Source organism: Aquila chrysaetos, chromosome 24 (genome assembly GCF_900496995.4).
Source record: "Aquila chrysaetos chrysaetos chromosome 24, bAquChr1.4, whole genome shotgun sequence".
In the NCBI taxonomy this organism is placed as follows: Eukaryota; Metazoa; Chordata; class Aves; order Accipitriformes; family Accipitridae; genus Aquila; species Aquila chrysaetos.
In genome coordinates this window covers 7,148,624-7,172,753 of record NC_044027.1, presented here as the reverse complement: position 1 = coordinate 7,172,753, position 24,130 = coordinate 7,148,624, and the positions used below count along the sequence as shown (strand labels likewise).

Here is a 24,130-nt window from a genome sequence, read left to right as displayed (position 1 = left end):
CGGGGCCGCGAGGGGCTCGCGGCGGCCGCTCGGGTCCGGGCCCAGACAATGCGTCCGCGCGGAGCCGCGCGGCCCCGCCCCGTTGGATGACGCCGCCGCTGCGCGGCCAACGGCGGCGAGCGGAGAGGCTCTTTAAAAAAAGAAGCGCCGGCCGGCGGTGGCTGTCAGCTGTGGCGGATCCCTCCGCGCATGTAAACAGAGCTTCGGAGGGGGCCGCCGGCCCATGTGCCGCTCGCCCAGGCAGAAGCGGCTCAACGGCCCCGGGCCGCGCGGCGGCCGCCCCGGCCCCGCCGGCGCGTAACCGAGCGGCGTCCCGGAGCGGGGGCGGCCGCGCTGGGCGAGCGCTGCCGCCCCGGGGGGCGGGCACGGAGCCCCAGGAGTGCGGTCTGAGGGGCCTCCCCGAACCAGCGGTGCTGGGGGGAGCTGCCGCGCGAGGGGCCGGCCGGGCCCGGGGCGAGGAGCTGCGCACAAAGGCGGCCGCGTGCGGGGCCGGGGCCTGGCCGGAGCGGCGGAGCGCCGGGCGGGCTCCCGGGCAGCCTCAGCGAGCGGCGCTCTCGAGGCCCGCGTCCCCGCCGGCCCCTCAGCGCCCAGCCCGGGCGACGGCGGAGAGCGGAGCGGCGCGGCGGCCGGAGCGGCTCCGCGCGGGGCAGGCCGGGCTCCGGCCCTCGGTGAGGGGACCCGCCGCCGGCTCTTCCCCCGCACCCCAGCCGCCACCGGGCTAGGCGGGGGAAGCGTTGCCCGCGGGCCGCCCCGGTGGCACCGGGCCCTCCCCGGGGTCCGGCCCCGACGCCCCCTCACAAAGGCGCGTGACGGGGCGGGGCGGCCGCCGCCCCCTCCCCCCGCCCAGGCCGGGGCGGACTCTTTTTCTCTCGCGCTCCAGCTCCTTGTGCCCCCCCCCCCCCCCCCCCCCCCCCCTCCCGGCGGAGGCGCACGTCCCGTTCCAGCGGCGCTCGGCGGCCCAGCGGCTGTTGGAGGATTGTTCGGAGCGGCGGCGGTGGCGAGCGGCCCCCGGCCCGGGCCATGGCCGAGTTCCTGCCCCCTCCCGAGTGCCCCGTCTTCGAGCCCAGCTGGGAGGAGTTCGCCGACCCCTTCGCCTTCATCCACAAGATCCGGCCCATCGCCGAGCAGACCGGCATCTGCAAGGTGCGGCCGCCGCCGGTGAGTGCCCGCATGGCGCCGCCGGGGAACGGCCTTTGTGTGGCGGCCCGGCCCGGCCCGCACCGGCCCCCACCGGAGACCGCCCGCCCCTTCCCCCCCCCCACCCCGCTCAGGCCGGCGGCCGCTCCGCTCCCCTCGGGCGCGCAGGTGACCCCCGGGCAGGTGGGGTCGGCCGGGGAGGGCAGGCGGGGCCGGCCCCTCCGCCGCTCTGAAGTTTCAGCGGCCCCCGGGCCGGGGCCGCGGGGCTGGAGGGCGGCCGCCCGCCCGTCCCCTCCCGCAAAGTCGCTCCCAAGTGCCGGAGTTGCCCGGCAGGAAAGTAGCCGGAGCGGCCGGCGGCTGGGAGCGGGGGGAGCGGGGGAGCCGGCCGCGCCGCGCTGCCCGCCTCGCCGGGCTCGGCCTCCCTCCCTGCCCCCGCCGCTCGGCCCCCAAAAGTTACAAGTCGGCCGGAGCCCCGCGCCCGGAGCGGCTGCTGGGGGCGAGCGGTTCCCCGTGCCGAGCCCCGGAGGAGGCAGCTGCCTGGGTGTTGCCCTCCATGTTGGCATTGTGGTGGTGTAGGGCTGTGGAGACCTCTCCTCGCCCCTCTCCTGGCTCGGCGGCGGCCTCCCTCCGGCCCTGCCCCCGGTCTGGCTCAGGTTGAATACAGGTAACTGTTTCCTCAAGTTGAACAGCAGCAAACTCCGCAGCTGTGAGTTTGTCTGGTGTCTTTGCGAGCTGAATCCTAGACAGACATGGCCACCATTTTAGAACGCGATACACAGTGGGAAGAGTAATAAGCCTTCATCTTCATCATCATCATCTCGACCGATGGTGTAGGAAGCTCAAAACTGAGGTGTGAATTCTGATTTCCTTTTGTTGGTCGACTCAAATTTACTGAGAAATACTGCAAAGATCTTGGAACCACAGTTTGTGTAGTCAGAATTGTTAGTTTGTTTAAAGGGATAAACAATCGCTCTGGTGAGGAGAAGGGCTCCTTAGAGTAAAAATCTAATTAACAAATGCACGCGAACCATCTTTATTTTGAGTGAATCGCTCTTTCTCTAAGTGGAGGGTGGTGCAAGTCTGGGGTGGTGCAGCTGGCTTGAGGTAGTTAACATGACGGCAACAACTAGAATGCTAAACAGCAACTGAGATCTCATCCAGCAAGAGGTGAAGCTGACAAAACATTTCTGCAGACTTAAGTTTTGTGAGTGGGACTATGAGTTCAAAGAAATAATGTTCAGAAACACATGCTCCTCAGTTTCATGTTTTGATCATTGCCGGGACTCCTGTTGGTAACCATCCTTTTCCTTCCAAATTAAAATAGAAGTAACTCACTGTGTTACTGTCTGAGATGATAGAAGTGTTTGTAGCAGACTGAATAATGCAAATCTCATTGGAGAGGAAGATGTTTCTGTTCTCTGGAGGAAGAGTCCTGGTTTGCAGTGGTATGAACACACACAAGAACGCTCTTGAATTTATATCTAGGTAGAATTTGCCAGTGCCCCTTTTTGTGCGGTGTAGCCAAATGCTGACATAGTTAAGGGGGTGCAATGGTTTTCATTATACAGTCAACATTGAACTTACGTAATATTTTTGAGTAGAATAATCTTTTGGGGTTGTATGTTGTCAACAGTATTTCAGCTACTGTGAGCAGAACATAATTTTTATGAAGGTTTTTTCTTTGGTGATTTGTTTTAAAAAAATATCATCTGTGTTTCTTGGCTGCTTGTATAAAAAGCCAAAACCCTATAATAAAGGCTACTTGTAAGCTATATTATTTGTTAGAGACTCATAAATGAATAGCTCTTTTAAGGAATGAGTTACTTGTTACAACTGCATTTTCAGCATACTCTCACCTTCACTTACTAAAGAGCTAATATCTGTCTATATTTATGATCATATGTTTCACTGAACGTATTTATAAGTAGGATGAAAATAGTTGGAGCTGCTGAGGACTGAACACCTAGTAGTTGTATGGAGCCTGGCTTTCATGAGAGCTTAGCTACCATGGCTCTTATCTACCCTAGATAATTACTTGGATGACTAGTGCAAGTGCAGTTGTTTGTTCACCGGCCTAGAGCATAGAGGGAGCTCTTCCAAATCTACCAGAAAAAGCCTTGAAGTTGACGTAGTTCCTGGCCTTCCTCCTGAAAACAGGAGACGCAATGAATATTCAGTTATTGTTCTTTTCTGTGTAATCAAGTGGTTTATAATACCGTGAGCTACAAACTATACTGACCTTTTCACAAAATCATGTATGTTCCAACGGAATGCATTGTTTAGCGACGGCCAAGGTTTGAAATCTTCATGCATCCAGCTGAATCTTTTGCCTGCGTTCTTAGTCCAGTTACGTGCCAGTAAGCAGATAGGCAGCACCACGAACTGTCAGGATCTGTGCCGAAAAAGGAATTAAAAATTTGATTGCTGGGTTTGCATTATTTTAGCTTAAACTCTGCTGGATAATTACCAACAGTTGAATTTGTGCTTTTGTATCTGAACTGCAGCACGGAATGATGTTGTGCGAGACTGGTGGTGCCCAACTGTAGCTTCAAAATTTGCTCATGAAGAAGTCCTTACTCCTAAGCTAGTGTTGATGTTTCAGCACCAGACCATGAACAGGAGAGCTCCCTGTTCTCTGAAAGACTAGGGTCATCTTTTTCTCCGGTACCTTTCTGCTAGTGTTAGCTGGGCACCAGGTAAGCTTGGAGAAAACCGCATCTGTGGTGGCTTCTCTTGTGTGGCAAGTTTCAAGGACAGTGAACTGTTTTCTGAGTGGGGTATCGAGGCATCTGACATACTGTAGACATCTGGGTGGAAGATAGTGGATTCTAGGTGATCATTGCATGTTCATGGGATGCAAGAACGTCCAGGAATATAACCGGAGGTGTAATTTCTGCATAGCAGTTTCCAGTTGAGCGCTCAAAAGAAGCTTTCTTCCTCTTCGTTCCAGTTCAGTTTGTTCCAGTCATCACTGATGACTTAGTTTTGCTCTTATTTGGGTGATTCTGGGATACTGCAATGACTGTCTTGTAGAGGGTGCAACAATTACCATATTCACTGATGCTGTTTTGTATGGAACAGCAAAGTGAAGGTTTTTTGTCAACAGTCTTGAGCGTAAGTCAGTAGACAGTCCCATTGGCAGCAAAGTGTTCAGATGAGATACGGGGCTTTACCACCGGTGGTTGCTTCTGGTCATTAACGTGTTATGTAAATTAGAGATTCTTTGACTCTTTGCTGCTGAACTGAAGCTGGGGAGCTAGGTGCAGAAAAGTGGATGGTGTACAACTTGTTTGCAGTCCATCGTGTGCTGTTTTGTAGTTGGAATTTTCTTCTGTGAACTGGAAACATCCTTTATTAGGATTTCTTTCTTTAAACGGTAATCTGGAACAGTGGTTTATTCTGAAACTTGGCATGTCAAGTGGTGGTCTTACATTCTGGAAGATTTTATGATACCTCTGCAAATTACTGGGGGCATTTAGAGGAGTGAAATGAAGCATTGCTTGAGGATGGTATCATTGTTGTTTGAAGTAGGTAGTTAATAGTAATTAATGAAAGCAAACAGTCTAACAAATTTGAAGTCTAGCTTTAAGAATAAAAGGTAAAATGTAGAGCATATGATACTGTTCCTGCTCCATGTTTTTATTGAGAAATGGACTCTTTCTTCTGCTTCATTGTGTAGTTGCTTTTCTGCTGTGAAGAAATAGCTAACAACAATTACTTAAGCCTAACCTACCATGTTAATCCATTTCAGAATATACAATATTGTACAATATAATAGAAACATCATAATTTTCCCATGGCCAAACATGAAAATTGAGAAAATTCAGGCTAAATTTCATTGCTTTAAATAACGTGAATATGGGGAAGTGTACAGTTAAGGCCTCCAAGTAACCTTAAGCCTGCCTTGATAAAACTAAGCATTTTAAGATTAGAAAGTCTGTATTAATCTAGCTGAAATCTTGAAGGGATTGACACTGGAGTTCTCTAAATTATTGACTCACATTTTTCAGTAAATTCTGGAATGCTGGGAAACTTTCAAGAGGACAGGAGGGATTAACTTTCTTATGGGTTTAAATTCTTTATGGGTGCAAGATTTGTTGACCACATCTCGTTCCAGAGTGGAACAATGGCTGATAGAGTCCTGAATGGGAACTCAAAAGGTGATAGTATGAAATATGATTGTATGAAAACTGGCATTGTCCAATTAGTTTTGTTTTCTGTGAGACTATATATTTGGTTAAGTCAGTTGTGTCATCGTGATCTGAGACCTGTAAATTAATTGAGTGTGTTTCAATATTCTAACTATAATAATTGTTATTGTGCAAAATTGATATCATGGTGAAGGAATCACAAATTATTTCAACTATTAATGAGAATTTGTAATGAAGGATATGTTTCTAATGGTCTTTCAGAACCTCAAGCCAAGGGTATCTAATTTTCATTAAAAGTCTAGATGAACAAAAGAAATTATTCCATACAGATCGCAGGTTCGATGGGTAGCTCATTGTTATAGAGGGATCCCGATTGCCTAATAAACAACGGATGTTATGAAACAGTAATCACTTAAGTAGGACTCAATGTGAGGTTTTACATTTAGGAACAAAGGAGTGTATGTTAGTCTTAGAGGAGGGAGGATTGTGGAAAAAGAACTGTGGATCCTTGTGGAAACCAGTGTAGTGGTAGAATGGATGCTTTGGCTAAACGTGTGAATGCAGCTCTTGAGGTTCTCAGTGAAAAATAGGGTGATTTTACCTCTGTGGTAGCATGAGAGTAGAAAATACTGCATTCAGAATACTGCACTCATTTGAGAATTTTAAAAAGATCGGACAACTAGAGAGGGTACAGAGAAGTGTCAAGAAAGTTCTGCACATGAAAGAATGAATTCTGAAAAATTTAACCTTACGAAGCTTGAGTGGTAAAACCTAAAGGCACAGGGCTTCTCAGAACTGAAGCTGCTGCTCCAGGGATGTATTTTCAGGAGCAATGTTGATTTAAACAGTGTCTTTTCCGGCTGCTCATTCAGCTGCTTGCTTGATTTATTTTCTCATATGGAGAAAAAGAAAACACAAACAAAAATCTCTTCATTAAGCTATAGACTAAAACCAGTTCACTTCTGGAGCAACTTTGTTGTGGGTTCTGGCCATCTCCCTGTGCTGCAGTTGTAAAACATACCACCGCTAAAACAGGAATTAATGCAGAGAATTGTTATACTTTGCCCTAAACAGGAAGTTGATCATGATGATCCCTCTGATTTGATAATGCACAGAGGCTCTGTCAGTTGATTCTATCAAAAAGAAAACAGAGAGATAACTCGATTACAATATGTAAGTGAGCTTCATAGGGAGAAAATCATAGGTACTGCGTTGTTTGTCAGTCTTGATGAGAAGCGCTTGAGCTGATGGTTCCTGTTCAGCATAAGCCAGGTTCACTTGAGTTAGATAACAGGGCATGCATTTTTAACTGTGAAGGTGATCAGCTGTTAGGCAAAAAAACAAAGGGGGATGCTGGATTTGCCCCTTCCTGGCACTTTGGGATCAAGAGTGGGCGTTTTTTGGGGAAGAGATGTTTTAGTGCTGAAGTTCCTGTTCACATGCTGTCAAATTCTTGTGAAGAAAAATAGATCAGTCACTGAAGCTCATTAGCAAATTTTTACTTTAAATGAAGAATTTGCTGTGTTCAATACAGGGGACGTATGGTGAAATTAGGTAAATTCAGAGCAGGTTATTTACTGGTCTCCTCTGATCCTTAATTACCAGGAAAATATGAAAAAGGAGTATTATTTTACTAATGGCAGCTGCCACGTACAGCACTGCTGCAGTCACCGGTGGTATGGTTTCTGCACTTCAGAAACATTGAAACATTGGAGTGTGCTTAAAGGATGATGACAGTATTCTCTCCTTGACCCAGGCTCTTCCAGTGAGGGGTTTTCAACACTCATGCTGTTAAGCTCATTGAAAATCTCAGATGAAGCAATTTAGTCTGGAACTCTCTATATGGGGCAATAGTAGCAGCAGGTTTGGGGAGTTTTTGTCGTTTTTTGTTTGTTTGTTTAACTTGAGATAAACAGTGTCAGTTAGCTAAAAACTGAAATTAGAGTTTCAAACTAAATGCAGCTCCCTTCCCCAGCATTGAAACTAAAGCTGCGAGCGAATCCTTTAGGATGTGCTTTCTCTCAAGCCCAAATTACTGGGCTGTATCTGGGAACTGCGGGGGGGGAGTGCTGCGCGCATGTTCAGGAGACCAGGTTGAGTGTTTTTAAGAGCCAGGGAGAACTTCTGGGATCATACAACCTGCCACCCTCATGTGTGTCTGAGTAAATGCTGTTCACTGGAAGTAGGTGCTTTACAAGTGAAAATGAATCTGAGCAGCTTGAGTGGAGAGTGTTGTCGACAGCCAGGGCAGCAGGCTGCAGGGATTGCTGTTGCAGCAGCAGAAGCCGCAGGGGAATCGCCCAGGCAGAGGCATAGCCTCTGTCAGCTGAGGCTCCATGGCTGCTGATGGATGGAGCCAGCAGCATTGTCCATAGCTGGTCTGCTTCTGTTCTGTGATGGCTGTTAAATTCAGATCTTTTCTTAATCTGAGTTACATTGGGATTAAAATCTAGGTTTGAAAGCTGCCAGTTACAGGTCTGAAGAGGGCACAGACTGCCTCCAAAGGGCTGTGATGGGAGAGCTCCAGAAACAGTTGTCCACGCTGCCCGTGCCGCTTGCCAGTCGGGCACCCTCTGGGAACATACTGCGGGATCAGACCAAAGGTCCATCTAGAACGTACTGTGTCTTGAGTGAAAATGGCAGTAGCTCTTGGGGCCAGGTGCCCTTGGACGCTGACAGCTGAGTATGACCCCACTACTGATGGATGCTCTGCTTCAAGGTCTGGGTCAATGCCTCCAAAGTGAATCGGAGATGTTGGATTCGTTGCCAGTGCACTGACCCCAACGCCCCATGCATCTGCAGCTGTTTGTGCAGTGCTGCTGGTACATTGCTTATTCTTGCTTGGTGCTGCTAGAGCCTCTGTGTCTGTTCGTTGCATGCAGTCGCCTCCATGGAGAGAAGACTGGTATCTCCTGTATGTAAACCCTTCTACCTATTCTGTGTTGGTGTTCAAACCCTATGTATGGTTTCTGTCCTCTACCTTTGGGTCCCAAGGAGCAGCCGGCTCTGATGCTTGAAAATCATCTCCAGCTTACCTGAGCTTTTATTTCTCTCCAAGTTTGGAGCTGGCACAGATACACCGGGCTCTAGAGAGGTGATTCCCACTGCAAGCTCATCTTTGGCTGTGGCTCTCAGATGGGAAGGATTTGTGGTTGTGTTTGTTCTCCCTTGCTAGTCTGCAATACATACCAGAGCCCAATTTTGTCTCAGATGAGAAATACTCCACCAAGCTAATATTATTGAAGAGTTCTGCAGGTAAGGTATGTTACTGTACCCAGGGTCCCTTCTTAGCAAGGAGGAATTCAGCGTTTTTGTTGGAAGAATCACCTATGCTCAAAATGACCAAGCAAGGACTGTGTTGCCACAAACTAGGTTAGCTGATGTTTGGAGTTACCAACTAATGTTAGCCTTTTAACAGGGTCAGAGAGGGATTAGTTCCCGTTCAAAAGGAAGCTTTGTGGATGACCCACTGACACTGCTGGGGCGATAAATGGTGGCGCTCATCAGTTTTGCATAGATTCTGCCATCTGAGTTTCTTTTGAGCGTGTTTTTAATGTAGTCATAAAGCCATGAGACTAAAAGGGACCTCCTGAGTCACCGAGTCTGCTCACTCCCTCTCGGAGGCAGCAATCATGTAACACCTTTGCAAAGGCAAGATCTTAGATCTGGGAACAAAGAATGTAGGTCACGCTCGCAGGGTGGGCATCCTGGGAAGCAGTGAATTGCTATAGTTAACTGAATGAATATGTGTTTCTCTGGCAAGAATTGCTAAGATATTCTTTTGGATCTTACTATGAGATGCTGTCTAGCAAAATAATGAAAGTGACATCTTTTTTTGTGTCTGACATTGGAGAGATTGCAAGTAAAATGCTACTTGCAGTTTTCAAAAGATGTTGGAAAAATAGGAGATGTTTCAGAGAAAAGCCTGAGGAAAATCCTTATTTGTGGGGCTGGAAAGCTGATCCTGTAAAGAAGAGAAAAAAGGTATTTGTTTATTGAAAAATGTCTTGAAACAGTGCTTCCAAGGAGCGTTCATTAATAGCTTCTTGGACAGTAAGCAAACGATGTTTGGTTAAAAATGAGACGGGGATAAGGGAAAAAGAAAAAAAGTTGAAGCTAACTAACTTGTAGAACAGCTTACCAGTGACAGTGGTAATTTCTTGTTCACTTGGATTCAAGGAGGTGGTGGTGGTTAAATTTTAATTAAAGAGTGAGTTTGGATGAGGTGCAGGGTTTACCAGCTGAAATTACATGAAGCCTGCCATCCCTGTAACAAAGAATCTGGAAGAAGGAATATAGAAATAGTACAGAAATAGTTCTCCTGACCATTTGTAGTTTGCATTACTACTTGAAATATTAATGTGATTCTTAGAGTATGCCTTCTGCACAGCTAGATTTATCTATAAAGCTCATAGAAAAGTTTGAAATTTTGATGTCAGTCTCATTTTTTTGCATGGATTGGTATTCAGATTTATTCTGCTAGTTCTGGTTAACAAATGCATGCTAGCGTAGGCAAATGATTTTGCGTGTCTCTTGCAGGCTTCTAACAATCCTGTATGGACAATAGAAGGGAACAAAGTCATTTCAGATTAAGAGTCCAGGCGGTGCAAAAACTCCTGATTTTTTAGGAAATTCAGGTTTTCTTGCTTTTTGCGTATCCTTAATCTTAGAGTTGAGTGTGGTTGTTGAAAGAAACTGAAATTGATCTTTTTAAACTTTGGGGTTTTTTTAAAAAAAAAGGGGGGGGGGGGGGGAAGTCCAGACCAGTTGCTTTTGAGGACCTTGCAAGTGCATGCTGGATGGAAATGGCTAGTCTCACAGATTTCCCAGATGCAAACTTGAGGGCAGTGGGCCTGTAGAGTTGGTTTGTGTGTGCTCTTCTCTTCCACAGCAAAGCTCATCATGCGGACCAGTAGCTTTGCAAATTCACCTTGCCACGAAAACGCTCCCTCTTGTGGTGCTGCTGCATTTCCAAGGTGCATAAAGCCATTTCTTTCAAAATGCATATGTCTCTTAATACTCCTTTTAATGAACATGACGTTTATCTTAGTAACATGCTTCAAAATGTATGCAAGCTTTTTGTTGAGTAAATAATATACTTATTAAAGAAGGGTTGAAAGCATCTTGCTTAGGAATTGAGGAACTTGCCATACCCTGAAATACTAAGACGATAAATATTATTCTCATTGGTTATTTAAACTTTTGAGTAGTTCAGATGCTCCAAAATGAACTGTTTGTGACTTTAGAATGAATCAGTGGTAGTGAGGGTGGCCTGTTTACTACACCTGCTGTAATTTCTCCAAATGGTGAATGGCTATGTATCTGTAACTGTCACTAGTGTCATATGAAACAGTTTGTGATAAATGGGATGTGCAGTAGTGTGTTTCTAAAGTCAGAAGTATTTTTACAATAATCTGATATGACCTATTACATAGCATGCATTTCCCTCAGCTCTACCTGCTTAAAAATGTCAAAGGCCGGAGTAAATCGAGTGTTACCTCTCGTTAAACCAATTTACTATATCTCAACAGAAGTTCTTGCAGTGACTTTTTTCTCCTTGCTGAGAGTTAAACACTTTTAAGGCTGTTAAATTTTTGTTCATAGTTGATGGACCCATCTGCCTGACAGACTGAAAAGCTGTCTACTGAAAGTCCTGTATTGAATAGATCGAGTTACCAAAGCTTCTCTTTGTAAAACAGCTGACGTACCATCAAAGTGTTCTGGTGTGTGTAGTTTTCATTCAGTATCATTAAACTTAAAAACTGCAGGGTGTAGAAAATACCTGTTGTGGAATCTTGTGTTGTCTGGAGTCATGTTACTTTTTTCCGATGAACTAGATAACTAGTGCTTTGCTAGAGCAAGTGTCTTTGGCCAAAAAGGAAAGAATTTCCCAAAATGTACACCAGTCAGTAATAAATAGGAGGTGTGTGGATCTAATCAGCTAATTCTGGAGTAGTATATTTTGGTACGCCACGTTGTGAATGAGGTATTTCTATAAGATAATGCACATAAACTTCTTCATTTGATTTCATAAGTGAAGGGGACAAGCTTGCTTCTGTCCTGTATGAAGACAGGCTGCTTTCTAGCAGTGAGTCCTAAGTCTGTATCTATTTTGGGGAGCCTTGTATCTTTATTTCTTTAAGATTGAGCGTGAGCTGGAACCTGCAGGAACAGGTAGGGATCCTGTTCCTCCTGTTGTGCCCCAGTGGCATGCAGGCTTTCCTCTGGGCTCCTCCCCAGAGCAGCACACTCTGTGCCAGGGACATGTGGCCCAACAAGGAGAGTCTCCTGCACTATCCCCCTCCATTCTTTGGCTTTACTGACTTTATCTGCAAGCGATAGCCCTGAAGCACAGCATCAGGCTCAGTAACAGTGTCAGAGGTAGTGTCATTGCCTGTGCGAGCTGAATTCTTCCTCCTGTTCTTTTTATTCCTGTTTCTTGTCCTCTGCAGATCCTTATTACAGGATCCGGTTTTAGGGTAATGCATGGCCCACGTGGCGACAGCCTTGGCTTATTACTTAGCTAAGGAGTCGCTCAGCACATGCCTCTTTGCTTTAATTTAGTCTCTCAGCCTAAGCAAAGCACTTAGGATCTTACAGTTCTCCCTCCGGCAATGTCCCCAGCATGTCCCAAGGGAGTTGTGTGTCATTACCGCTGTGTGTCTTCTCCTGGTTTGGTTGCCTGTCTTCTGTGTCTCTCTCTTCGTGCACAGAGCGAACTCCAGACTTGTGACTAATGATGTAACCAATTGGTTCAGCTTGAAAGTCAGATTTGTTGTGTTGAAGTATGACACTTCAAATCTTGTCCTAAATGTTCCCAGTCATGTTTCTCATCTTGCAGTTTGGGGGCCATGAATGACTCCTCAGCACGATATTATAAAAGAATGTCAGACGTTTTCTTCATGAGACTTGCCATTTTCATTGCATTTGGTATTCTGGCAAACAAAAATGTAGGGTTAATTTTATCTAGTTGAAGAACATCATGCCATTGGACACCAGTCTTAGTCCTGTGGTTAAAAGAACAAAAATGATTGAGAAGCATGTCCCACTGGTAGAGGATTGACCATCCCCTTGATAATTTGTCATCTTGATCCCCCTATTGTCATCTAACTTCCAGTTCAATTTTTAATTTCAGCCTTGCCAAGTTTTGGTGTGCTGAAGCTGCCTTGTAGGATCAGAAAACTTTAGAGTTCTGGATTAGTCAACATATGTTTGATAAAATGCATAATTGGTGTCCCTCTTTGCTCTTCAGGTTTTCCGTGCTCTCGGTGACTCTTGTGTCCCTTTTCTCTAGTTGTGAAAATACCTGATTCTGACATGGGCTTGCTCTAGTGACAGGATGGGGTTGTCACAATATAGAATTGAGCCTGGATGTTTGTACGCAAGATAATTGCTCTGCAAATCCTTTATGGTTGTTTTTGATACTAATTTTCGTATTAAGTATGTCTGCTGGAATAACGAATATTCAGCTTATGATGCTGGTCTTACTTCAGTTGCCTTAGTCTGCAAGCATTGAGTAAATGTTGTTCTTTTTCCTGGTAGAAAGCTCTTGTCTTACTCCGCTATCAGTACCTCTTGTGTGTTATCTTCATTCTGTAATTAGTGATAATAAGATAGCTTTATATGTAATAAATTACTGTCAAGTTTAAATCAAATCTAATTTGGTTTAGTGAAGCTGTGTATTGCCAAACCAACTGCATGTGATAGATGTCAGAGATCTAAAAGATAAAATTGCTTTATAGTTGTATTTATAAATAACACTACCAGTTGCAGGTATTTTGTCAGAGTAATAATAATCTTTTTTTAATTGGTTATATTCCAGCTGTTCTTGATTGTTTGCAGACAAGGAATTAGGAAAAGAAGCTTTTATTTCTGCTTTTTAGTGCAGCTGCTGTTTGTTTCGGAGACCAGTGTTTATGAGTGTTAACTGCTGCATTTGTCCTTGATGAGTATTTAAGGTCTCTGCTAGCGCATGTTAGTCTTCCCGACCGAGGCAGGCGTTACAGTTTGGATCGTGGTTTATGAAACTTCACTTTGTTCTGTGTTTTGCGTGGTAACAATACTGAATTTGTTAAGATAAGTGACATCCTATCTCAGAGTTGTAACTGATTTTCTGTTACTCCCATTTAAAGTGCCGGGTGGGTTTGACTTGCACGCCGGCAGCACTTCCCAGGGAGTTCTCTCGCTGTGTCGCAGACACAACCCTCAGCTGTTCTGTGGTTCCCATTTGGGAATGGGCCTGGGCAGGTGATGGTTGTCGTGAGGCCTGGGCGAATGGTCTGTGCAGCATCTTTAGCTACTCCGCCTGGGTGGGGAGAGGAGAGGGTGGACTGGCTCGGTGTGTGGCTGGAAGCTTATCTTTTGGGACAGGTCCTTTAGTCTCCAAATGTCATTTATTTTGTGGTTTCATTATCTATTTCGAAGGCACAATGAATATTTTAAGGGGTAGACAATGAAGCTCACTCGGCATATCTCATTCTTCCTGCTTTCTAGGCTTGTTCAGCGTGAAGTAATTTGGAAACAGAAGTAGAGCTCACCGGAGCTGGGAGCGCGGTGGGCTGTGATAGCTGACAGGCTGGGATGCAGCCCTCGCGCTGGCCTCCTGCCACATGCTAGAGGGGCACGTGCTGTGCCGCGTAGGTCTGAGGAGGGTTTGGAAGCCATGGAGACCTCTTCCATGCTTTGGGCTTACCTGGCATTTGATTGTCATATGGAGATGTTTCCTTCATTTTCCTGGTCTTTTGATGAAACTCTTCTGTTTTTCCAGGACTGGCAGCCTCCATTTGCATGTGATGTTGATAAGCTTCACTTCACACCAAGGATCCAGAGGCTCAATGAACTAGAGGTAAACTGTAAAGCTGAACATTGCTTCTTCTCCAAAATGTTTAAATTTTTTTTTGAGAGGTGGTGTTTTCCAGTGGATTGACCATGAGTTGTGTTCGACTTGAGCTGACAGCACTCAGGACCTCAACTGAACATCAGTTTTTAATGAGCACAGACATTCATCTGTTTCAGAGCATAGTTAAAAACATACAAAGCATAAAAAGTAAAGTTAATGCTCATTAAAGGAACATAATTCAGGCCTTTTCCATACAGAGGTGCTTATAAGAGGTTAAACTCAAATTCTCAAGTGGCATAGATTTGTGTCTGCGTTTTGCACATATACAGCATCTTTTAAAAGTAGAAGAGATGAAACATTTACAGAGTGCTTTAAAAATAACAAGCCATTTGGAAGAAACAATTACAAAATCTGGATTCAGTTGGTGGAAATTTGCTGTTCGCAAGCACTTTCTTTCACTGCTTTCATGAATTCAGACTAGAAGAAGGGAGTGGCGAGGAGTCCTGGTTAGCTTGCTGCTGGTACGAATTGGAATGATGGTGACTCTTTGCCTGCCTGATTTTTCTCATGATGCTTGTTTTCTAAAGTCCTGATGTGGTTATGTGAAGTGCCAGGGTAAGAGCTGGCTTTGGATGCTAAGACAGATTTGTGTGCACACAAGGTGGTTCAGAACTCTCTGGAGTTTTAAGAACAAGCTAGTCTGTATAGACATGGCCATTTTTTACCTTAAGAATAGAAAATGTGATGAAAATAAACTCTCAAAATTCAAGTCTGAGCTACTACTCTTTAACACAGCAACAGTCCAGTTATCTTACTGTGCGAATTACTGTGCAAACAGACTAGTCGGCTTTCCCTGCCCTGACTGGTTTGTATCCATACAAATGAACCAAATGCAGTTGGGAGTGAAAAGGGATAACAGAAAACCCCTTTTTTAGGTTTGGTTTTTTGGGGTTTTTTTTTTGTTTGTTTGTTTTTTTGTAATTAGCCACAAATATCTTTTTTTTAATTACAAATAAACCAAATTGTAAGAAACTATTACTTTTATTACATTAATAAATGTAATAAATCCTAGCAATGCAGCTAGTTTAGGTAGTTTTTAGTATTAATAACTCATTGCTTGTCTGTTCTCAGAAAGTATTTTTCTAAATGCAGTAAGAGTCAACAAAAAGTGCCTTGAGGAAAGACTGGTGGTATCTGCATGGAATTTTTTTTTTCTGCATATGACAAGAGGGAAAAATGCAAAATTACACCTGCAGAGGGAAAAAACAGGCAGGCAACTGAGGCTGCAGCTTTATAAACACTGGGATACAAAAGCTTAATCTGCATTTAGTATGCAGTTAATTTTTTTGTCTGTTTTTGTTTTTTTCAGGCCCAAACTCGTGTAAAGCTGAATTTTCTGGACCAGATTGCAAAGTTTTGGGAGCTTCAAGGATGTACGCTGAAAATTCCACATGTGGAGAGGAAGATCTTGGATTTATTTCAGCTTAATAGAGTAAGACTTTTACAAGGGAGAAACTCATCCTAAAAAGTTGTTCTGTTATCTTAGTTTCTGGGATGGTATCACAGTTGTTCAAGGGAGATTTTGGGGTATATCTAAGTTGAAAAAAATATTTCTTTGTTTAACATAACATAGCTAATGTGACAAAATAGTAGGAAATACAGTGTCATGGGAGTTTTCATGTGAGCTAGGAGATCAAATTAAATTTTGAGCTCTCCTTTAAAGTTGAACTTGGATACAAACTGGTCAGGAATAAACTTAGGCTTAACTGGAGAAAGCTTCTGAACAATAACAGCATTTCCATTAGAAATATAGGAGACTGTCGTGGTTTACCCCCAGCCAGCAGCTAAGCACCATGCAGCTGCTCACTCAGCCTGGTTCAGTAAAGAAGCCCAAGGAACCCTGCTGAATGAAGCTTGTAAAACTTCTGGAGGAGTTTATGTATTCTAATAGTAAGGGATGGGATTCACTGACCCCAAGGATACGTTTGCTCTGTTTTCTTGTATGTTTAGGGTAGTTTTTATTTGGTTGCGTTTGAGCCTATTTCATAGTACTTGTTCCAGTGAGAAGAACTGATTGTACTGTGCTAGAAAGTCGTGTTGGAATACAAAGTGGAGGCGTGACAAATTGCAGCCAGACAAACTCTTAAAAGTAGGCTGAATTACTGTTTGGTCATCTAATACAGGTGCTGACTTGTTTGTAAAGTAATTCAACAAGTTTACAATTCCTGAGTAGGTTATATATTGTACGTTCCAGTTATAGCTTTTAAACACCTTTCATGTTTTGTGTTTTTTTTTAAATCTATACTTTTCTGGTTTAAAACAGCAATTGTGGCGTTGTCTTGCCTTTTAAACTAGTACTGCTTTCCTTAAACACTGATGATTTTAGTATTAAATATATGACCATTTTGTTTTTGCTTTTTAGCTAGTTGCAGAAGAAGGAGGATTTGATGTAGTTTGCAAGGAAAGAAAATGGACCAAAATAGCCACTAGGATGGGTTTTGCTCCTGGCAAAGCCGTGGGTTCGCACATCCGTGCACATTACGAGCGCATTCTCTATCCTTACAACTTATTCCAGTCTGGAGCGAGCCTATTGGTAAGCTATGTTGAAACTAACTGGAGTTCTGGGGTTTTTTTGGGGGGTTGTATTTTTTTTTGGTTTTTTTATTCATGGAACATTTCCAAAGGCTGCATTTTATGCTTTATGGCATGCCAGTGACAAAGATTCAGTCTGTGGCATTGATGCAAGCAATTCAGAAAGCTATAGGCAAACTTAATCAAAAGTCAAGTTTTTAGAATTACTTCAAGGTAACCTCTTACTGACTGCTTTGAATACTACCTTTTTGTATTTTCTCTCTACGCTTTACAGAAGCCTCATGGTAACAGACTTTCAGACTTCCTATAACGATTTCTTTAATGCTGTTTTGTCAAATGCAAAATACTACTATATTCACAGATCGTTATAGGTCCATCTCTCTGGTAGAACAACAGTGCTATGGGTCTGTATCACTTGCACATGGAGTGACTGAGGAACTGTATCAAACCATGGCAGTTTTGTGGCAGTAACTCATCTTGCTTTCACTAAGGGTGTCCAAGTTCAAGAATGCTTCATGGATATTGCAGTATAGTTAACAGTATGGCTTGTGACTTTTTTCAAGCTTAAATCTTCATCCTTCCTGCTTAGATATGGCCATTAAAACAAAATTCAGGGTTGGTTGAGAGTGGAAGCAATGTAATCTTTAATGAAGAATAGGGCTTTTCTTTTAGAGCAGTAGTCATTTATTTGGAAAACCAAAATAGGTTGCAGTTGCCAACTTCTATTTTTATTTATTTGAAACACTCTTACCATGATGATCTTTCAAAGAGAAGAGTGTTGGCCTTTTTTAACCAATAAAAGCCCTAATCCTGTTACAAGCATACAGAAATGAACACTAGCCTTTTACATAAAAACTACCAAAATGAGGGAGGGATTTGACGTAAGTCAACAAAGGTTGAAATTGAAAGCTTTTTATTTAGCTAGTGATGATCACTTTTCAGTGAAGAACAGCTGGATTCTGCAGACTCTTCAGAAAAAATAATGTAACTTGTGTAGTTTTGAGTGTTTTTCAAATGAAGGATAAGAACAAAATATAGTTGAATATAAAAATCTTCCTGCTAGGGAAACTGCTGTATCAAAAATATTTTGCCTTATCTCAAACACATTCATGTTAAGCAATGGAAAGCAACACCATTTTCTGAAGGCATTTGTCGATTTGTCGTGGTTTAACCCCAGCCAGCAACTAAGCACCATACAGCCACTCACTCACTTCCCCCTCACCCAGTGGGATGGGGGAGAGAATCAGAAGGAAAAAGGTAAAACTCGTGGGTTAAGATAAGAACAGTTTAATAGAACAGAAAGGAAGAAACTAATAAAGATAATAGTAACAATAATAAAATCACAATACTAATAAAAGAATTGGAATATACAAAACAAGTGATGCACAATGCAATTGCTCACCACTTGCCGACGAATCCCAAGCAGTGATCCACCCCCTCCAAGCCAACTCCCCCCAGTTTATATACTGGGCATGACATCACATGGTATGGAATACCCCTTTGGCCAGTTTGGGTCTGGCTGTGTCCCCTCCCAACTTCTTGTGCCCCTCCAGCCTTCTTGCTGGGTGGGCATGAGAAGCTGAAAAATCCTTGACTTACTATAAACACTACTTAGCTACAACTGGAAACATCAGTGTGTTATCAACATTCTTCTCATACTAAATCCAAAACAGAATGCTGTACCAGCTACTAGAAAGAAAATTAACTTTATCCCAGCTGAAACCAGGACAGCATTTCATTGAAAACTTTGCAGACCTAACAGAAGGTCTGAAAACTGTGGTTTGTTGGTTTTTTGTGTTTGTTTGTTTTTTGTTTTTTTTTAAGCTGGTGTGTTTTGTGACACCTAGCTTTGCTTTCATATTTTTGAGGTGCAATTGCACAAGGAAAGATTTAATTAAAAGTTGTAAAACAGTTAACATGGTATCACATTTCCTTGGAAATGTAGGTTCCCCATGCGAGTGTCTGTCACCCAGTTGATGTTTACATCCATGGTTTTCTCAGTAGTGGACCCTTTTAGAAGAGAAAAGCCTTCTCAAATGAGGTCATGCTTCTTTTTAAATGTAACTTTCCAAGCCTTCTCTTGCAATGGGCACCTGACATTTGTTCCAAACTGATGTGTTTAGTGGATGCAGTTCTGGAAAAGCTATGCAGGTATGGTTAACTTCATTTTTTTTACCCCCCCCCCCCCCCCCCCGCCCCAGTTCTTAAAATATTCCCTTCCTGTATGTGGCAGAGATGTATATTTTCAATGAACTGAGAGAATCCACAGAAATATGTTGGGTTTAGCTCATTTTTCACTCTAAGATTTGACTTTTTTTTTTTTTTTTCCTCCTGACAATGTTGTCTTCCAACTGAGTTTGTTTTGCAATACATTTTTTGAAGAAGAATATTAGATGAGATTCTTTTTGGCTTTCTTCCATGTGTTCTCAGTAAGTGGTGCTTTCCCAGATGCTTCTTGTGTAGGTGTCCATTTTATTGTATGTCTATTCAGTGCTTTACTGGGAATCTAAGCATCTGTGATTTTTGGTTTTGGAGAAGATGTAGCTATTCGATTTGACAGCTGTCAGTTTGAGATGTGTGGTTCCTTCTTGTGATATTTCAACAAGCCTTTTGAGAGAAACTCTTCATGCAGCCAGGATGATCATCCAAAAAAAGGCTAGTGCTTGCATTCACTGATTTTTTTGAATTTTTTTTTTAATTGGTAGTACTTGCAATATTCGTTGACTTTTTTCTGCAAAAGCGTAAAATATGTAATGATATAGTTTCCACTAATGACTATGCTATAATTTAAATCTGGATGAGATCTGTGTATAGCATTAATTGTTTATGTGTGGCTTAAATATACGTTAAACTGGCTTCAGGAGTTATTTTGACAGATATCCCAGCTGGAGATATTTCTATATACATACTAAAATAGTGAAAATATCTGGAGCTTTTCAGAGGTGAACAGATAGCATATTTTTATTAAAGCTGTTGTTCAGTCAAATGGCAAAAATTTCTTAAATCAGCCAGTTTCTAATACTCAAAGCAGCTCTCTGCAGGGGTGTATTTGTTTTATTCTTATCTTGAAACATTGGACTAGACAGGTCTTGGGCTTTTGTCTCCAGAGTAGTTGCAGTAAACCTGTTGGTGTACTGGTTCTTACTATCTGTGCCTCCCTTATATTCTTAGCCATAGTAACCCTCAGTATGACGCTACAGAATCACACTATATGCCCAGAGGGATAAATGTCCCCCTACATCAATTGATAATCTTCTGTCGATGCATCTTCTGTGCTGCATTGCCCAGATGTTTGCATGATTTAAAATGCAGCTACAGTTTGGGGGACTAGAGATGGTCTTGTGGTGTTCTGTTTTTCAGTGAATACAACTGGTTCAGTAACTCTGGGTCTTGTGGTGTTCTGTTTTTCAGTGAATACAACTGGTTCAGTAACTCTAGGTCTGGTCTCTTTTCCAAACTAAGGCTTTAATGTCCTGAGTGGGATTCATATGTCCAAAGATTTATATGTGTATGCCTCTCATAAGGATGTTTCTGTAAGATAGTTCTCTAGGACCCTTTGTTGTTATTGGAGGAAAAAAAAGCACTTCTGGAGTTGGTGGTTCTTATCCTCAAGTGGATATGTAGCAGGGGTAGGCCTGTTGTATTCTGCAAGTACAGGGAGCCTGGGTGATTAGCTTATGTGTAAATTACTATTTCATAAACATCTAAACGTGGAGGAAATTAATTGTATCCCTATTTTATTTTTTCCCCATCTTTTGAAATCCCGGAGGCCTTGTGAACATTCCTGCTCTGTCCTTTGCCTGCCGAAGGAGCTGCTCCTTAATGGTTTTCGCTGATGGTCTTTTAACTTACTGTCTTGGAGTTCAAGGATTATATGTGCAACCATCTTGTCAGAATATCAGGAGATCATGATCACAGTATGTAGGATGAGTTCATGGTAAATTACTGATAGAAGCCTGACCTTACCAGAAAGGCTCTGCTGGTTGGGAGAGGAAAGGACTGAAGAAATGGCAGCTAGTGTCTTTGGTTAAAGACGCATGCTTGCAGTTGATGAGGTCAGTCTAGGAGTAAAGTATGTTCAGAGGAATTCCCATCCTTAAGACAGGACTTACACTTCTAGTTCTTCTTCTAGTTACAGTTGAAAATGTTAATTAACAGCCATTTCATAGTACTGCTTTGCTTTTGGGTTAGTGAGGCACTGGGCTTAAATAGTTGTTGAAACCTCAATATTTAGGAAATGTCTTCTGGGCTTTTTTCAGTGAACAGTGCTTTTTTTTTTTTTTTTTTTTGCTTGGACACTCCACTGAAGTGAGGCAAGTTATGCTATTTGTTGTTTCTCTCTTTCAAGTTTTCATTACCCTTTTGTTTAGGAAAAGCTGTTTGCCTTCTAAATATTTGCTTTCAAGGATCATATGTCCTCTGTTACCAGGAGTAGAAATTTTTTTTTTTTTTGGTGAAAGATTTGGGTTTCACGTGAGGATATGATTCAAGGAACCAGATTTTATAGAAGTAATTAAATTTGGCAATGTTCTATGTAGCATTGATCTCATTTGCTTTTCTGTTCTCTCATTTTTGTGTTTTTCCTACTCACTTGCCTTTTCTGCTTGTCTATTTTCTGTCCTGAGAAATTGTTATTTTTTACTTTCTCCCACTGATGTTAATGTTAAATAATTCACATCATCTTCTTTCGGTGTGAGCTTTAAGGGAGCATGCTCTTCTGAAGAGCTAGCTGCAGTGCTCTGTGGCCTCCAAGTATACCGTATGGGAGCGTGCCCAACTTTGAGCATCACCCAGGACTTACTGCTCACATGCATAAGCTGCAAAGTTGGGCGGTTTTGTGTATTTAATGTTGAAATTAAGTCAGACATTTGCTTTCAAAGAATGAGTCTAGAGCTTACAAAGTCTAAGATTGAAGGCAGTCCTAAATAAAACAGAAATTCTGGAGGTTTCTTTGAGCAGTGTTGTGGACTGTCTGTGGGTGATAGTTAATGATATCCTGCTACCCTTGACTGATATTTCTTTTTTGTTAAATACATACTTCTTTCAGCGTGGACTTGTCTTCTAAAATACCACTTTTCCCTCCTTTTCCATCCCCTCTTCTCACTATCATTTGTTTCTGAAAGTCTGATTTCGGTGCTGTCTACAGAACATCAGTCCTTATGCTGCTGCAGTGGTTCTCTTGTAGTTCCTGTCCTGTTTCTCTCTTGGTAAGAAAATGCTTGTTATGGCAACAGATTAACAGAACTGAGGAAATGTAGATCCAGCAATTTGTGTGAAATACTTTCTGAAAACATAAGACTTTTTCTTTCTTCAAGATTCGTTGTTTACTCATTAAAAAGTGTTATATTTTGTCTGCTGTTACTGAATGTTGTGTGGCTTGACAAACTTGGAATTGTCATTAATTATTACTTTTCTTGCCAAATGTATGCACAGTTTTCAGCAATTAAGTGTGTTCATTCAGCAGCTTTGAAGAACTAAAACTGTTCTTGCATCTTCTTCCCTTCTGCCCTTAATTCATGCAGCAGAGTTGTCCTCTCCAAAACATAAAGAACGTAGCTTCTGCAATGTTTTTCGGACAAAATTGTACTTCAGTTAAGACAGGGATGTATGATAGGCTGTAATTTACTTCTATATTGCTCTGTATGTTAGCATTACAGTAATGCAACCTGAGGATGCTACAGCAGTTTCCAGTATGCTGTACAGTCTCCAAAAGCACCATCTACTAGAAGAATTGGTATTGGTATTCCCATAGAGAAATGTTTGGGGCTTGTAACATTTAAAGGTTGAATTCAGCTTTATTGAAGATCCTTTATTATGGTTATTGCATTCAGTAAAAGTACAGGAAAAAGTGATTTTGTGACTTGTTCAAATAGGTAATGTTACAATTGTCATAAATACTGTTTTTATTAACTCAGCACAGCAATTATTAAAGCCCTGTCTATATTCTTTCACATTAGCCAGGAAGTTGTTCTACACAAAGTTGGTATTAGAAGCGGCGGCAGAAATTAAGTAATCAAATTGTATCTCTTTAGTGCTTGCAGAAACCAGATCTCACTAGTGACACAAAGGACAAGGAATATAAGCCCCATGATATTCCACAGAGACAGTCTGTTCAGCCATCTGAAACTTGTCCACCTGCTCGTCGAGCAAAACGCCTAAGAGCAGAGGTGAGATAATCTGTCTTTATATGGGCAAATGTTCAGTGGTGACTGAGCTTGAAATCGTAATGCATTGATAGTTTGCCTAGCCACATGGCACAACAGGTTTTAGTTAAATTACAGGACAAATGTTGTTTCGATCAGATCACTAAATGTATATGCATAGTAAACAGCTGTTTAACATTTTCTTTGTCATTGTTAAATATTTATAATTGCGTAAATTATAAATAATATGGTAAGGATTTTGTGATACTTTAAAAAGTGTGTTACTGAGGTTTGGAGTTCTGAGCGGCTCTTCTACTGAAGCTGTTCCACTGACACATTAGTTATGAGTGTGTATGCTATAATAATGTTTTTAGCATTATTATAAATAATACGGGGCTCATAGATTAAAATACAGGTGACAAATTCTAGAAATGAAGCTTCTCTTTTGCAGCTTTGATCTCTCTCATTTCCTCAGAGGATAGCCAGTGAACAGTAGTTATTCTTTAAATGTGTTGAGAGGTTCCTGTAAATCTCTCATGAGTTGAAGCCAGATTTTAGAGCATTGTTGTATTTCATTTTTTACTGAGTTCTATCAATTTGCGATACTTTCACTATGCAATATAGGGAAACAGTTGCATAACATTGTTGGTATGGTTTTGTACAACCAAACAGGATTAATCTTACATGTGCTTAAGAAATAATATTTATTTGGATAAGCATAAATTTATTGATTAAATCTGCATAGATTTCTCCTGTGAAGACATATTTTAGGAGACCATGATGCGTCGTCTTCATTGCTGGAAAACTGTAATACTGTGACTTCAGTCTTTCCAGACTGATGTTCCTGCCTTCAGAGAGTTTACTCTTTCTTTTGTTTGAGCAGATGAAGAGTAGGGGAGGCTTATTCCCAGGAGACAGTCTTATTAGTGGTGACATCATGAGTTAGGAAGGTCATGTTTGACTCTCTTTGTTTATAATCCAGATTTCTATTTAAGTTTGTTTCAGACTCTTTAGTAACACCCATTGTTCTAGTCTTGGTCTTTATTACTACCAAGTACTACAGCTTAGTTGTTGAAAATTCTGCCTATAATTAGTTAATAAGTTACAATTAAGGTTTTCTAAAGCTTTTCCACTCAAATACCCTGTTTAAAATGGATTTGTAATTCTGAGAAAACCTCAGTAGTTTGATCTGGAACTTTCTGTTTGAAGCATCTGCCTGTGATTGAAAGATGCTAGTTCTCACTTATCCTTTAAAGATTAACAGCAGG

At 42.4% G+C, this 24,130-nt stretch overlaps 1 protein-coding gene across 1 annotated transcript in view; it reads left to right on the top strand.

Moving 5' to 3' along the window:
* Nucleotides 1-907: 907 nt before the first annotated feature.
* Nucleotides 908-24,130, top strand: part of KDM5B (lysine demethylase 5B) — a 58,566-nt gene continuing 35,343 nt past the window's right edge. The window contains exons 1-5 of the mRNA XM_030000083.2: nt 908-1,158; nt 14,056-14,133; nt 15,497-15,619; nt 16,550-16,720; nt 22,752-22,886. Of these exons, the coding sequence (XP_029855943.1) occupies nt 1,021-1,158; nt 14,056-14,133; nt 15,497-15,619; nt 16,550-16,720; nt 22,752-22,886 (645 nt within the window). The 5' untranslated portion in view covers nt 908-1,020. The remainder of the gene's footprint in view (nt 1,159-14,055; nt 14,134-15,496; nt 15,620-16,549; nt 16,721-22,751; nt 22,887-24,130) is intronic.